The following is a 17,400-nucleotide window of genomic DNA, read 5'->3' on the forward strand; positions in this document are numbered from 1 at the left end:
AGGAGTGAGATAACTGAAGAAAGGAAGGTGCTGCTAGTTGCTGCTTAGTAATTTGTAGTGTTTTTCTCAAAGGGAAGTATTCACTGAGGGGAAAAAAATAACAGATAGTTACCTGTTTATTCATAACAGCTTTCTACGTGCAACTTTAGCTTCATTCTGCAACTGCATGATGATAATCAGATCTGCCACTTCCTTCTGAAAGCAGGAAAAGAAATAAGCATCATTCTTCTCCTTACACAATCCTTCTCTAAACCCAGTGCTATTTAGTTGGAGGAGATCTAAATGATACTCTTTTAAAACCTAACTAGGAGATTCACCAGTAACTTTCTACTGTCTTCCTTTCAAGTAACTGGTGTTTGCCAAGATTCTGATGTGTGGATGATGTTACAATAATTCTCAGAATTGTTGTGAGTCAGAAGCTTTAGAGAGAATGTGGGACATAATGTAACCCATACAGTCACAAAAAGACATTTCATGCAGGTATTCACTCATTACACTTATTCATATATGACTTGCAAAATCCTGTCTATTGTACAATCACTTTAGGGTCATATAATCTTTAGTTGCAGCCGTTTGTCTTATCTCTTTGCTATTCCCAAAAGATATGCAATAATTATTTGAGATAATAATGGCATCTGTAACATCAACATTCATAAAAAGACCTCATCAGAAAAAGCTGATTCCATTGATCTCAGTGATGACAGGATTTTACTGACACTTGTGCAAAGTTTGTGAGAGTTTTAGAACAATAAACTGTAAATTTATTGTTTTTTAGTAGGGCAAACAATTTTTGTGCCCTGCTCGTCTTTAAACAATTTTAATAGGAAATCTGGAATTCAAAGAAAATGTCAATAAGGTCCAAAGATCTGTTATATATTGCTCTTAATCTTTATTTACTTAGGGAGTGTTCCTGGTCAGAGATCAGCATTAGTATTAATGATTGATAGATTCTGCATATAAGAAAATGCATCCCTTTTATGAAAGTTTCCTTTACTAAAGAATTTATCTAAGGAGTTTTACATTAAACCAATGTTCCAACCCAAATGGCATTATCAAAGCATAATGATGTTATTCCATTAAAACCCCCCTGTATTTGTACCTCAGATTTAGAAAGAAAATCCCAGAGTTTACAAGTCGCCCCTCCCATCATGACACATTCCAAGATATTGCTTTTATAGCCAAGACTGTTTTTTTTTTATCAAGTTTTAAACTGGCAAGAAAGAAAAGACAACACATAGAGTTAAAAGAAATCTGTTTTCTAACAATTGCTTTGTGAAGGGTTGCAAATACTTACTTAAATGAAGTGCCTTCCTGATTGCTATTCTATAGATTGTGTCCACATTTAGAACAATTCTCCAAAGTTAAATAACTTATTTGTTCATTTTGCAGGCAAAACGTAACATTTAAAAAAATTTAAGTTATAAATGAAGTCTTGGGTTTTTTTTTTGTTTTTTTTTTTTTTTTTTTTTTTTTGCTGCCAAATGATTAGTCTATCCTAATTAAATTATAATGGAACAGGCTGCCAAGGGAAGTGTTGGAGTCACTATCCCTGGAGGCATTTAAAATACTTGTGGAAGTGGTGCTTAGGGATATGGTTTAACAATGGTGACTCAGCAGTTAACAGTGGGATTGTGAGCTTAAGGCAAGCAGAGGTGTCAAAGGTCTCTTCCAGCCTCAAAAGTTCTGTGATTCTGTGACTATGATGTGGGGATGGATGAATGTAGGCTGTGCACATAGTAGAGGTCTGCCTTTATCTGTCACTGGTGGGAAGGTATGAGGGCAAGCTAGGGTCTGCCTCCTCCTCTAGGTTATCCTGACAGCAATGGGTAGAGGCTACCGCTGCTGGTTAGTTATTCTGTAATGATCCAGCACTCACCTAATTTTCAATACCTTTTCAAATTGTGAAGAAGATCCCTGTCAAAGCAGCAACAGAGGCACAGTGGATACCTAATGAAACTGGAAGGGACTGTATCCAAACTTGCTCCTACTCAAATGGTCACTCTTTTGTTCAAGCACTTTCTCTTGGTGGTAGGACAGGTCCTTCCTTGTGTGCAGCCATTCTGGGGCAAAAGATTGTTGCTCGTTGTGCTTTCCTTGTGGGCGCTAATACAGGCTCTCCAACTGTCACACTGCAGATGCACTAATCATATTTTACTTTCAGTCTTGCATAAAATTATAGTTCTGTCCTCCAGACAGTGGAGAGCTGGTATGCAGTAGTCTGGCAGAGCATCAGTGTCAGCTCTAGCTAACCAGGCTTCAGAGCACATGTGTGTTACACCATCAACATCTCCTCTGTTCTCACACCTGGGATGGAGGGTGGTCTTTGCAGCACTGCTGACTTGCAGAGTTTATGAATTATCTAATGAACCAGGGGGCATTAGGCAATTCATACATGAATGCTGCATAGACTAAACTTAGGGATTAAGGCAGCAAGTAATAAGGCAAAGAGCATCAGCAATGCAGATGAAAAGCAACCTCTCAGATGATACAAATTACAAAAGCCTTTGATGCAATTTATCTCCACTCTGCAAACTGTTCCAATTTGACCTGTGACCTTCCAAAATATTTTGGAACAAAACAAACAGTACCACTACGAAATGATGGTCTCACCACTCTTGGTTTATTTTGTACAAGCCGAGGGCTGCTCTAGACTCTCTCCATATCACTATCATAGTTCATTTAACTGAAAAATGTAACAGCTCTGCAAATGAGCATTAAAAGTAGGAGTAACTGCAGCTTTTATTAAAGGAATAAGAATTCTGAATGTTAGCTGTGACAAATTCTTTAACCTCCTAAATGGATAACCCACTAAAAGTGAACAGCAAATTGCGGTCATCTGATATTTATGAGTAGAAACTTAGGTCCAAAAAATGCCCATTTGTAAATTCTCAAATAGAACCTTTAAACATCAGCAGACGTAATTTCTATTTACTTTATGCTTTGGCACTGCTTTACATTTAAAAATTCTTAATACCTTATAGATATAACAGGAAATTTATACTTGCAATAGGTATTTGGGCAATATTTTTAGTGAGCTTCTATGATATCTCCTTGCTTATCTCCTTGTTTCACTTAATGAAAAGTTTCAATTTGAGCTTATTGACATGTAAGAGTATATTAGATCACCATGCATTAACAAGAGAAAAGTGTTTTATGCACTTTTAGGTTTTATTTCTAATGTGATTGCAATACTTCCCTTGCCAGCTGGCTATGCTCTAGTTAATGCAACTGTATGTGAGGTAATCCTTTGTCACCACAGTTTGATGTCAACCAGACCTCAGGCCCTTCTCTGTAGAGCTGTTACCCATCCAGTTAGTCACTGTCCTGTCCTGTCCCGTTATATGGGGTTGTTCATTTCTTCTGCCTCCCTTGTTCCCCACCAGGTGAAGGATTTTGCATTTGCCTTTGTTCACAAAGCTCCTGCTAGACCATTCCTCCAGTCTGGCAAATTCCTCCAGCATGGTAGCTGTGTTTCTTAGCATATCATCTACCCTCATCAAGTTAGTAATGTCCATTTTCTGAGACATGTTTGCTCTCCTACCCAGCCTGGTCCTCAGTAGATATGTCACCATATGTTCTGAAATGTCAGCTGGAAAAGAGACTTTGAACTGTTGACAACTGTATTTTTAGATTAATGGTTCAACCAGTTATTCATCCACTCTGAGGTCCACCTCTGGGTACCAGGTTACTGTGGGAAACTGTGTTGAAAGGAGGTGGAAGAAAAACAACATACATTTCCATGTGAGTGCAGGGTTGGCCACATGCTCTGTCCTCCCAAGTTGTGGTCCAGAGAAGAAGTTCAAACCCAGCATGGGTCTGTAACATTCTGTTACATGCTTTTAGCCAAGAGGATGATTGTGTGTTGAAATTTGCTATGCATAGTATACATCCTGAAACGTGTCGACACATGAAAACCCATTCCTAGTCCAGTAAACACAGTTTTAAAGAAACTGCCCAGGAAACTAATGAATTTAAAAAACAAAGTGCTGTATGAAATTGTCTACCAGTTTGCAGAACTGTGCTTGCTTAACATACTGTAGTTTTCAGTCTCCTCTCTGCTTTGTTTTCCCCTTTTAATTTTTTTTCCCCCTATAGGTTGCCAATGAAAGAGGTTCTGTTTAGCTATGATGGTGAGTATTACTATTTTTCTGACTTGATTGCAGTCACACTATAACATTTTTTAATGATTTGGTTTACAAAGCTGATGGGATGCTTCAGTTTACAATTTAGTGTTCAGATAATAAGCTGGCTATGTGAATAATTTCCTGTTAATAATTACCAATGCAGAATAATTCCACTTCTCAGCATCACAGAGTAAGGTCACAACTGAACTAATTTTAAACTGAATGCATTCAAACAGTTGGTAGAAATTGAGGTAGAGTCTGAAATGAGACTGTGAAGCAATGTCATTTAAATAAGATAAATATTTTATATTTGAGTGCATAACCTCACAGTCGTATGAAAATCAATGGTTTGCTAGATTTAAAAACATGTTTGAGTGAAGGTAGAATGTAGTACCTAATAGGGGAGGTCAGTAAATATGTGATATAGAGAAGGCTGAAATGTTCTATGCTCTTTTAATTCTTCACCAAAAAAAAAAAAGGTTAATTTTGGCTAAAAGTTTGTTTCAATTATTATTAAGAATTTGGGAGTAGGATCATGGAGAGAATAGGAGAAGAAAACCTGAAGGAATACTGAGGTAAATTGGAGTGTTTAGGATGATGTAGCCTAATGAAATTTACCATTAAAAATTGCTTAATCAAAGCAATTTCTCAAACACTAGTGATAAACAGGATGAGAGAATTCCCACAAAACTGGAGAAGGGCAAACACAATGTCATAGCTAACAAAACAGGAAAGGAAAAATCTAAAGAATTACAGAAAAGCCATCCCTAATAACATTTCCAACACTGGAACAAAGTATTACACAACCCATTTGTAGATATCTAGAGAATAGTAAGGAGATAAGAGGACTTGCAAAGGGATATGTCAGAAACAAATCCTATCAAGTTGATCTCATTTCCTTCTCTGTGAGCAAAACAGGTATAGGGGCTGTGTTTGATACAACCTATCTTTGACATGGTCCCACATGACATTCATAAGCAAACAAAGTAGATATGAACTAAATTAAATTCACATAAGGTAGATGTGCAGCTGATTGGAAAGCTGGACTCTGAGAATAATCATTTGCTGACAAGGTGGGAGAACATCTCATGCATGCTTCCACAACACTGTCTAGTAGCTCTAGCACTATAAAACATTGCCATCACATAGACAGTAAGCTTGCTAAACTTGCAGATAATGCCCGTTTGGGAGGACTTGCAAGCAGGTTGGAAGGCAGGATTAGAGTTCAAAATATGTCACTTGTGTTAGAGGAATGGCTCAAAATCAGTATGATAAAATTCATTGAAGACAAGTGCAAAGAAATATGAAAAACACAGGGGAAAAACAAATGGCAATAACATTGCAGGGCAGAACATGAGGCTTGCAGGGAAATACAAACGGAATCTGAATTGAAGAAGTGATGCTCTTATGAAAATATGCCGTTCCAGAGAGATGTTGAAGGGAGTGCTTATAACATAATGGAGGTAATTACTCATCTCTGTATAGTATTAGTGAAGAGTTGTTTGCATGTTTTGTGGGAAACAAATCGGAGATTTAGAAAAGATGTAAAGGCTTCAGTGTATTCACACAGAAGAGAAGAAATAAGGGCAGAAATTGGCACAGCAATTTGTATCTCTTCACGATGGGCTGTTATAAAGGGATTTTAGCACTTCTCCATTATTCCTGAGAGTAGGAGAAAAAGAAATAGACCTGAATTCCAGGGGGAGAGGTTTACTTGGAATTTGGATAGCTGCAGCTATGTGGAAATTGCTATAGCACAAATTAAGTGGCTGAATCTTTAGGAATTTTTTTTTTCTGTGAAACTGAGTTACATTTGTTAGCCAGATCATTGGGTTGTATGAATTAAGAGAACTAAGAGACCTCAAATTATGTTATGAAGTTTATTAACCTGTATTTTTAATGGCTTGTGCTCATGAGAAAATTCTTCTTTTGCAGCCTTGAATTAGGAGGAAGAGCTAAAACCATGGAGTATTTTGAGGCCTATTGCTATACTGAGAAGACATCCACAGCGCAAATGTTATCTAAAACCTCCTTTTTTTTTTTAATTTGCCTCCAATATGCTATTGCAAAGCTGTAATAACAATCAAATATTCTTTCTGAGGTAATCATATGTAATAGGATAGTTAACCTCAGCGATACACACATGAATGTGCCATATTGAAGTATAATTTCTTGAAGTGCTTGCTGGTTTAAGAGATGCTCCATATAACACAGCATATTTTCTTTAGAAATAATATAAAATTTGAAATTAAATAAAGCCATATTTTTGTTGCAAAATTTAAGTATTAATTATTATTTTTAGTCCTCTAAATGTGTCTCCACATATTTCAAATAACTGAGAACGAGTGGCAGCATCATTGGGAATGGAATATTCCCTCAACCTTAGTCACATTTTGCACCAACACAAACATTTTGGCCTTGTGAAATACTCCAAGAATTATTCATATTTGTGAATAAGCAGTTGACATGCACAGAGTCTTCCTTGCCATGCAATATTCACAGCCCTTTTGGCCAGGCATAGCCCATGCCTGCTGGTAAGTGCAGGCAGAATTACTTGCTGCACCCTGACCTGTGCATAAGAATCACCACTTTCTTCTCCAGTATATGCTGTTGGGTTTTTGACCTTGATCTGTTTCCACATAATGTGGTCTGAGCCTGAATCTTAAAAAAATTTGCTTCCAAAATACATTATAAAAGCCTAAGGAAGCTGACTACCTATGTTTGCGTTAGTCAGCTACCTTCTCCCCGATCCCTTGATCCTCTGAATAACTACATTCAGGGCCTTTGTGTGGCAGCCCTGTCATGGAGTTCTGGAGTGTTTTACTTCCTGACACATTGCTATGTGTTGTGGTTAAGATTAATATTTTAATGAGAATTGCTGCTGCTTTCATTAACATTAATGCAACGAACTAATTTATAAAATATTGTCATCAGTTAAAATACTACAATTAAAAGCATATAAAATACTACAATTAAAACTTAGCCTCTTGCACTATTGGACCTGATGTAATTTCAATCCAGGCTACATTTAAACCTTTGAACTCTGAAACTGTGAGAACAGAAGTTCAGTTCAGCAATGAGTGAGTCTCTCTCTCTCTGTAGGTAAAATAGGCATTTTTTCTCTTACTATAGGAGCACAAGTATCCTTCAGAATGTCATGAACAGATTGATAGACATATAAGATTTGGTTTTGTACATTTCTTTTGTCAGTGGAAAAATAATAGAAGTTAAGTGTGTACATCTTGTGGTCAGCACACCTATTAACCTGATGGTGAAAAAAAAACGGAGAAAACCATTTCAGAGGGAATGCCTGGGGACAGAAATCAACACATGTAGGTAAATATAGCCAAAAACTTAAAAAAACCCAGATGTAAATCCATACGTATAGACACATCTACAACTATAAATGCATTATAAAGATTTTATAAGGTTTACTCACCAAGGACCTAATAGTATTTCTTGTTTTCAGTAGAGCATTGAAGTAGACAAAATCCATATTTAGAACTTTTGATTCTCAAAAGTCTTGTTAAGCTTTCCTGTCCACTTTTTCAAAACATTTGCTTTGTTCTATTTTTGTCCATACATAATTTTCTTTTCCTCTTTAGTTTTAGTTTTTTAAAGCTCAAATCTCATCTAGCATGTCTATCCAAGAGTGTTATTCACATGTATGATGTAAATTTATATTAGGAGATAGACTGAAGACCATACGTGGAACAAACACAATCGAGAGAAAGGACTGGGATTAAAGGTAGGGCAAAAGAGAAAGCCTTTTGTGACCTCTGGGTTTGTGATTTTTCCTCATCTGTTCATACCTTAAAAAATAGTTTCCTTAACTGTTCAAATAGCTTCTATAAATGAAAAATGAAAGTATATTTGCAATTACAATCTAGGAAGTCTATCCTGAGAAACTAATAAAAAAAGTATTAAGATGAAAAAAAAATAAGGATAGATTATAAAGAGCAAAATTGAACAGGATAAACTGATTGCTTTTTCAGTCACACTATAAAATGAATGGATGTTTCTTATTCAACAGTATAATCAATTTAGTGCAAGTTCTCATGCCTTTACCTTGCTTTTATTTATAATTTTTCCAGTAAAATACACATTCCCATCAGAAACATGACTGCCTGTGTTTACTGAGGGCTTATGGTCCCCTTTTCTCCTGTTTCTCTCTTGCAGTCTGATACAGTGGCCCAACTGGTCAGAAGGGAGATTTTCCTAGCACAGGGGGTGTATCTGGGCAGTGATATAGAATAGTTAATAGGAAGGAGGGTCAGGATTCATTACTTGATAAAATTTGGTTGCTGCTGTTTCAGGTTAAGGGAATTCCTTGGCTCAAGGGTTTAGATGTCTGGGATCCAAAGCCTGGTTTGATGTTGCACAGCTCTGTGGTCTTGATTCAGTTTCAATGAGGAAATTGCTTTAATATTAGGAAGTTCACAAGCTAATTCTATGTAAAATGAAAAAAATGAAAGCACAGAGAAACATTTTGTTAGAAGGGTAGCAGCAGCAATTGAAGGATACAAAAGGAGAAAATCTATACCTTAAAGGTATAAAAAAAAATCCTTCAAAGCTGAGAATCCCAAAGTGGCAACTCAGCAATAGCCTGTTATACGGATTAAGACTCCCAGTCCTCCCCCACCTGTCCAATGCTTGCCTACCCTGCACAGCTTTTTTTTTTTTTTTTAAAGTAAGATTGTTCTCATTTATGCAAAGAGTACTATCTAGCCACATACACGCCAATCCTGTACTATTTCTACACTACTCAAGTCATACACCCCAAAGCTAATGGCATGGATTAGTTTACAAGAGAAGAGCCTGCTGCAAGCTGACTTCTCTAGAAGTGGATTAGTGGCACTCACATTGCAATAATGCTGAAGTCATATATATGCAAAGTAATTCTAATCCCACCTGGTGCTAATACTAATGGTAGGCACATAGATAACCTGTTCAGGTTTCTAGTATTGGTTTGAGAGGCTACTTCTACCTCTGTCTGGGATGCCAACAACCACTGATGGGATGAAATAAAGCCACACGTTTGAGATGAACGCATATACCAAGCATCACAACACCTTCTGAGAGCTCATACTGACAGTGAAATATATATTCCTCTTCTCCTTTATCTCTGACTTGGTGAGGTTGGTTGATTGGTTAGGTTGGTGAGGCTTGGGATTGTCAAACTCAGCATAAACATCACTTCTCTGAAGCTATGTACAGCCATGTACAGCCTAATCTAACTACATTAATCTGCATTTACAGCATAAAGAAGGTGATCCATGGTATACTGGGTTCAATGCCAAGGTTACCATGACTGGCTGTGTCTTTTGATAGCTTCATGTCCAGTGAAGCACTGTTTAGGAGAGCCCTTGAAGCTGTTCGAATCTGTGAGTGTGAGGAATGGGATTTCTTTGGTATGTGCAACTGGAGTCAATTTCTCTTCCTCTGCCTCTGACTTTAAATCTGTTCATCTAAATGTATGAGGAACCGGTGTTTTGGTACCAGAGACTGTGTATAACAAGTTCCACTGTGGCAGGACTCAGACCATCTGATGAAATTTGTCACTTAGAGCACCATTATTCTGAGCTACACACAACCTGGACTAGCATCACAAGAATTGAGATAGGCAGTCCTGAAATGTTTGAATTAAAAGTAGCACTGCTTGACACAATGCCAACAACCCACAGTAGTGAGCTGTCAAGCAGCATGAAAGCACATTCCAGTGCCTTCTCCAAACGTATGGAGATCAAAGTGACAGTGAGGAAACCACTTTAGTGTACAGGTTTTCTCTGCATAAGCACATTTAGGAGATAGTCACAATTTGAAGGAAAAATATTATTCTTAGCACACGGGAGAGAGAAGACCTTGTGGGATAATACTTTTAGTGAAGCGTTTTTGCTTTAAAAATTATTACTGTTGCCATTAATAACAAAGACTAATGAATTAGTGGTGTGTTTTGTACTGGCAGATGACACAATTTGGTTCTGTTATTCTGGTTTCTTCCTTACCCCACATTCCTTTAAAATAAATTTCATTCCCGAGTAAACTATCTCACATAATTTCAAAGGAAACCCTTTGCTTCTGGTTTATTGTAAGTAAGTCTTTAAAACTGAAACTGAAAGGAAAAAAAAACTAAACAAAACCAGGGGTCTGTAATTTAAAACATATATGCACGTCTTTGCATAATCTGACTGCTGATTCAGTTCTCACGTATGGTGGATTTTCCCCTCTTTCTTATGATTTTAGAGCAAGTATTTCCAAAGATCTGTAATAACAAAGAAGATTTGCATTTTGCTAACATCAGTGCAAACCAGGAATCATTCTCTTGGAACTGATGGAGCTGCCTAGACATAAGGAAAAGAACTGGATTATCACTTGAGTTTCCATGAACATGTCTTTTCTCATTTTTCTCACATTATATTTGATGCATTATAGAAGTCAGTGACAGACTTAATGTTGTCCAGATTTTTGTCTCATAAATAAAACTTCATAAAAAAACCAACTCCAAACCTCAAAAAAACCATCCACAAACCAAAACCAAAACCAATCACAAAGAAAATTTGAAGGCTAAGATTTATGTCCCATTATGTGATGTACAGTGATTGCATGTTGTTAACCTTGGCCTTTCTAATAATTTCCACACAAAGGATAGCTAGCAACAGAGCAAATTAAATATCATGTGGTCTGACACAATTTTTCCCTCATCTGTAGTCTTTAGCTGTGATGCAGACAGTGTGGGAGGCAGATCTAATGGAAGTACTGCTTGCAAGAAATTGTGTTAAAGATTTGAGCACTTGGATTACAAGCCTGTATATGCAGACATAAACACACACACATTTCCTCTTAATGTCTCTGCTGTTCATGGTGATGCACACAAACCAGCTGTGCTTTCAAAGCAGCTGCCCTTTGATTCTTTGATTTTCTGCAGTAGTCCCTCTGAAGTCACAAAGGGAAAGACCTTCTGCATTCCCTGGTAAGCATTCTACCATCAGCCTCTCTGGTTTCTTCTCATTTACAAAATGGAGACATAAGGGGGTGACTGGTTTTTTACTTCTGCTTTTTCAACTTTGGAGGATGAATTTGTCTTGTAAGAGTTCAGATTTGAAACTATAATATATTTTGCAATTTAGCTGTCTCTGTTAGGAACTTCAAAGTTCTTTGCTTTTTTTTTTTTTTCTGAGTCTTTTAATTTTTGGCATACTTCTTAGGTCTTTTGTCCAAAAACCTGGAGATCAAGAATAAAGGTTGTTAGACTTATCTCTTGATAACTGCCCTGGCTTTCTTTGTGGTTTTATTCATACAGCCATTTCCTTTTAAAATAAGAATGAACACTCATGAGTGGGTATTTATAGGGCTTGTTAAAATATAGCCAAGTTAATTTTGACTAAAGAAATGCAAACCTTAAAAGAGTATCTTTGGGTAGTAATGAATCCTGAGTATCACCTGAATTTATCTCAATTTGCCCATAGTAACCAGTGCAAAATGAAGCGTATAAAGCTAATCTAGATCACTGGAAACAAGATTGAAATGGGAGATACAGAGTTAGTTTGCTGTAGGGATACAGCCCTTCATATCAGAAAGAAGAATATAGATGAAATGCAGTCTAAATGTTCTATAGTTTCCAGTCATAGAGCACATATTAGCTACAGCTCAACAAAGCCTGAAAGAGAGCTCTCTCTGTCACTGTGTACTCATTCTTCACGTTGTTTTTATTTTAGAAATTTAAAGAACTAAAATATTGGACTATGTATATTCTGTATATTCTGAAACCTCTACCATAAACTTCCTAACCTGCAAAAGAATGTGCCCAGTGTTTCATAATGATAAATGAATAGTTGTGGCTCTATTTCCAGTATCCCTGTATCTTGGCCAAACAAATCAGTTTACAACATGTCTGACTAATAATTAACACAGAGAGTTTTCCTAGAACACTGTAGTCTGCAACTTCTGTTTAGATTCTTTCTGAATACTAACTGAAAGTATTACATACAAAGTAAATGAACATTTACTGATAAAGTGAAGCACAGAGAGCTTCTAAAAACACTGCTAGAGGCAGAAGAATGTGGCTCAAAAGTCAGATATTGCTCTTATATTGTATTGCAGCTGAAGTTTGGATGGCAAAGCAGCCTGACTCTAGAAGAAACTTCCCACGAGGACTTTACTCTGTTGAAGATGGCAGTTCTGCAAAGGGGAGCAGGTTAAAAAGGAATCTCTATCAGGGAAGGTCCTGCAGGATAAGAGGCTGTTGCACAGGAAGAGATGATGACTGCAGCTTTAACATTGTCTCCAAAGCAGCTATATGTTACTGTGACCAGTTCTGTGCCTCAGGCTCTCCTGGCCCTGTAGACTGTTGTGGTGACTACTGGGAAGTCTGTGACCAACCTGTTGTTGAGCCCACCAGGTCAGATGAGCCTTGGCCACCCCCAGCATCTGGTAGGTGTAGAGAAAATGCTCATTTGGCATTAATGAATCATGATAAAAATATAGTTGGAAGTAAAATGACTGATTACCCTTTAGAGTGTATACATCCTAAAAACGTGACTAAAGATATAGTGGATGAAAACACTAGGTCTGAAACTGGAGTATGATGTATGCTTTCTGTTATTTCTTTCTCTCTGGGCACATATTTTTAGCAGTGGTTAGATTACATTCCTGTGGGACAGAGCCTCTGCTTTACCTGAAATTTCTCAGAGAGAACCTCATGAGTCAAAATTAGTGTAATCTCAACAATTTAAATAGAGTTTCACAAGATCTAAATTGTTGTATCCATCACTACAAACAAATCATCAAGAAAATTGAGGATTATCCTGAATGATACTGCTCTGATGTGTCCTGCAATGGTTTTGATCCAGCAGAGCTTTCTTGTGAGACATTATTTTTCCTGCAACAGCTCAGGTGTGTTGGTACATGAGGGATGCTGCTGGAACAAGGATTTCTGGCATATTTTAGTTTCTTACCAGTTAGAGTAATTCTGGAGGAACTTCCACTACAAACTATACTCAGTCTATATGTTTTACAACTAGATATTGAATAAATAAATTAAAAAAAAAAGTGATTTACAAACAATTGGTGCTCCCTTAGTTTCCACACAGACCAAGTCTCTTCTGGCAGGAAAAGTTTAGAACTGTGGCTTTTAAGGCTATGTATATTCATGTTATTGATAGACCAAATCTACCTGAAAATGTGCAGACTGGACCAAACTTTCAAAAACCTAAGATAAAAAAATACTGCCAAGGCATTTAAAATTAATCATTCCTTTTCAATGCCCCTACTGTTTGCATTCCAGCACTCGGACCATAAGCTCTTCAGGAGGCAGTGCTCTTAAGACAGGCACGCAGCCAAAATCTGCTAAGTGGGAGTGACAGAAATGCTTAATAAATTTGATTTTCCAAAGTGTTTCTAATCAACTAAAGGAATGTTTTATGATTTCTGTAAGCAAAGACTTTTGTTGTCTTTTTTTCTGCGTAAATATTTAGCAGTGTTTCTGCTCCAGAGTTGACAGCCTGTAGGTCTAGTTTGGCAAATTGTTTCACAGAAATGAATCACTACATGCATGTGTGTTCACTGTTTTGTATCTTCTTGACTGCATATACCTGCCAGAGGTACCATTTATATTTATTCTATTTAAGTACCTTTATTTGTCCTGTAGGTGGGTTTATATCATTTTTTTATGTTTCATCTCAAAAACAAAAGATCTGGTTGATCTAATCCTTAAAATGCCTCTCTGATGGAAAGTCTGCAGCTTTTAAAAATCCATTTACTGGATATTTGTTACATGGTCAATTTAAAAGGTAGAAGGAGAATAATAAACCATTCGAACTACAGCAGAGGAAAAAAAAATGCTAAAAGAATTTTCTAGAACTGGAATGTCTGAGCAATAGGCAAAAGAAAGTCTAACTGGAAGGAAAAAAAATAGATAAAAAAGAAGAACTGAATGCCTGAAGATTAAGCAAGCTATGAAGCATTTTTATAAATGACATAGGTTTATTAGCTGACTTCTGGTAACTGAGACTATGCTCCTATCTTTGGCTAAGAATTACTTAAGCACAGTATATGACAAAGTACTTTTCACTTGGAAGATTTTGATCTTTTGATCTTTTGATTGCCTCTGGTTTTGCTCTCAGTGCTTCCCGACTCATGTTTCTTTAAATAAACCAAGAAACTGAAGTGCTTTACATGAGCTGGAATGAGTAGCAATAAAACTGCTCAATGCTTTATTCCTGGATCCTCATTTATTGACTTAGTCTACTGCAGCAGTAAGCCACACTGTAACTTATTCCATGAGAGTGCACCTTGCTGAGGGCCAGTCTTGATTTAACTCTATGGAACTGATTTGGCTTTGCCTTTATCAACTCAGCCTTTTTTGTGTAGTTTCAGAAGAAATTGTGCACATCCCTGACTTAGATATTGAATAGAAACTCTGGATTTTTCTAAATTCTTACTTTAAAATTTGTTATTAGAAGAACCATTTCAGTTATTTGTTATATTTATAATTTATATTATCCTTTTGTTTCAGTTACTCAGATGATACAAAAATCTCTGTCTCACGCTTTTGGTTTGCTAATTGCTCTTACACTACACATTCAGGATTTGGCCTGCAAGTCAGTAAACCTGGAGACATTTCACTGACAGAATTGCTTACATCACTACTAGAGGCAAATGAAGTATGATTTATAAGGGTATAAGAACACTTGGACTTAGAGGAAATCTTAATTCATCGAATGCTATTCCTTCCAGCTGTGATTATCAAATCATATAAACTCATTCATAAGAAAGCCACCAGGCTACATCTTCAAATTAATTAATTTCCCACTTAATATACTAATATTTCAACCTAATATATTCATGACCAGACAATCTCACCATGTTCTCATGCAAACAGTGTCTTAGCTCTGCTCTCTGTCACTGATGCCTCAGGAAGCACTTCAAGGCCTCTAAATTTTAATTTGGCTGGACAAAAGAACCTATATGGATTTAATCTGTGATTCCATAAGTATACTTTATTAGAAAGCTTCTTCTGTCTTTATCTGGGTTTATTTGCTTTCAGGCATGTCAGCAGGGTTCTTGTGGGGCTCCGTCCTGTCACTCAGGTGCTGCATCAATATTTCTTCCCTTGATATATTTGAAATATCTTGCTTGTTGCCTCATTGCAGCTACTATCTGATGCTGACACTGTGGCTGACTGTGACACTGAAGTAACTTGCTTTGGGTATTCTCTGAAAAATATCTTGGCTTTTAGCAGAAGCTGAATCAGAACAGATGCTTTGGACCTCAGTTTAGGCTGACAAATCTCACCTAAGTCTGTGCTTTATGACTAATGGGAAAAGATGGACACATAATTGGTTAATCAGCTCCAGTCTACCTCTGCACTGCAGTATGAAATTAACTATGGCTTAGAAGTGTATATTTCTCTTCTGTGATAAAAGAGGACATGCAAAGTTCAACTCTTGCCATGAGAAGGAGATGGCTTTCTTCACATCTGTGGTAGGAGAAAAAGAGTTACAATACTAATGCAAAACAATGCTATATTAATATGAAGGATGGATCAAGCTTTTTGAAAATAGAGGAGAAAGGAGAACTTGGGGATTCTGGGCCCAAAAAGCCTTTCAGTGGGGAAGAAACATGATCTCTAGCTGTAGGCACACCTGTGAAAACAGGCTGGAAAAGAAAGGCTCATGTGATAAATGGACAACGCCTTCATCCAAAGCCCTGCATAGGCTTTCTGCATATGTCTTTTACTGAAGGTTTGACATTCAACAGCACTGAAAAAGTAGTTTATATGGAAAATCACAGTATCAGAGTAAATCAGAAGGGACCTCAAGAGATCATCATGTCCAACCCTTCTGCTAAAGCAGGATCACCTAGGACAGTCCGCACAGGAGATCCTAAGATCCTAAAACACACAAAGTCCTTTATATGCATATTATGATCACAAAACAAAGTGAAGTGTGTCAAAGGAAAAATAAGGATGCATATATGTGTTTGGAAAAATAATCACTTAGGCTTTATACTGCGTTTTGGAGAGTGTGTGAAACATTAATTTGTAATGAAACATAGTTGTCTGGTTTTCAGAGAGGAATTAAACTTCTGGAGAAAAACAATATATTCCAAAAGATATAGAAGAGTTATTACTTTCTAAAAAAAAAAAAATCTGTAACTGGAAAAACTAATTTCTATTTTAATTGTAATTAGAAAATAGTTTTTATTTGAAGTGTAGTACCTTTAAGTTTATTATTGGAAAATAAGCTTATTTGAATAATTAATTTTATTTGCATGTAAGATTTCTTTTTTAATTAGTGTTTTGAATCTTTTGCTGATTTTATCTACTGTGAATGATGAGGTACCTGGAAAAAATTAAAATACATCAAACTGCTTTCATTACTTCTAAGAAACCAGAAATAGATGTTACTGACTTCCAGCTAAATTTTTTATGCATACTGCACACAATCAGTTAATTCAATAATAGGAAGGGTTCTGAGTTATTACACTTCAAAAATGAATTTTTTTTCACATATCTATATGTTATGTTGACAGGTTGTTATAAAGATGGACGATATTATGGAGAAGGAACAATAATTACAGACAACTGCAATTCCTGGTAATGTTTCAGAGAATGGCAAACTGAATTTTATTTAGTATATACCATAAAAGAGGAATTAAAGTGATGAACATCCTTAAATTCATAATAAATATGTAATTAAATCAAAATGGTTAGAAGACTAGTGCTGTGTTAAGGTATTGTAGAACTAGATTACAGCCAATTTAGAAGAGTGGTCAGTGTGCTGTCTAATTGAGATATGAAAATGCCAGGAGGAGAAAGGAAAGGGGGGCAATCTCAGACCTGGCCAGCCTGTGACGAGCCTAGCAGTGGGAGGGGGAAGAGCGAGCCCTGGGGATTTGGGTAGACCCTCAGGTGGGGAGAGGGGAAGAGCTGGGAAGTTTATGGGTGTTATGTAAGGGACTCTGTACGCTTTGGGATGTTCTTGTCACTATGCTTTGTAGTTTTTGTGGTTTCACCAACTGCTTTTCCATTTAAACTGTCCATCACTCTCCAATCCATTTGTGTGAGTGTCATTCTTTTGTCCCTCTCCTGGGGCAAGAGAGGATCTCTGGCCTCAAACCAGCACAAATTACTAAAAACTCTTCCTCAGTGGCCTAATTCTGTTCCTGCTCATTCAATCTACTGGCCCTGACCTGAGTCAAAATGGTTTCAGCCTAGACCAGGGCATCAAACTGAATGTAGACAAAGCAAATAAAATTGAAGTGTAGGGGATTATGT

At 36.8% G+C, this 17,400-nt stretch overlaps 2 protein-coding genes across 2 annotated transcripts in view; both read left to right on the forward strand.

Annotated features, from left to right (window-relative positions):
* MLIP (muscular LMNA interacting protein) overlaps positions 1 to 6,139 on the forward strand; it is a 99,728-nt gene extending 93,589 nt beyond the window's left edge. Inside the window, exons 14-15 of the mRNA XM_054383774.1 lie at positions 4,096 to 4,130; positions 6,060 to 6,139. Coding sequence (XP_054239749.1) covers positions 4,096 to 4,122 — 27 coding nt within the window. The 3' untranslated portion in view covers positions 4,123 to 4,130; positions 6,060 to 6,139. The remainder of the gene's footprint in view (positions 1 to 4,095; positions 4,131 to 6,059) is intronic.
* A 6,042-nt stretch (positions 6,140 to 12,181) lies between these two features.
* Positions 12,182 to 17,400, forward strand: part of TINAG (tubulointerstitial nephritis antigen) — a 29,579-nt gene continuing 24,360 nt past the window's right edge. Inside the window, exons 1-2 of the mRNA XM_054383759.1 lie at positions 12,182 to 12,554; positions 16,656 to 16,719. Of these exons, the coding sequence (XP_054239734.1) occupies positions 12,182 to 12,554; positions 16,656 to 16,719 (437 nt within the window). The remainder of the gene's footprint in view (positions 12,555 to 16,655; positions 16,720 to 17,400) is intronic.

The sequence above is a fragment of the Indicator indicator genome, chromosome 9, assembly GCF_027791375.1.
Source record: "Indicator indicator isolate 239-I01 chromosome 9, UM_Iind_1.1, whole genome shotgun sequence".
Lineage (NCBI taxonomy): Eukaryota > Metazoa > Chordata > Aves > Piciformes > Indicatoridae > Indicator > Indicator indicator.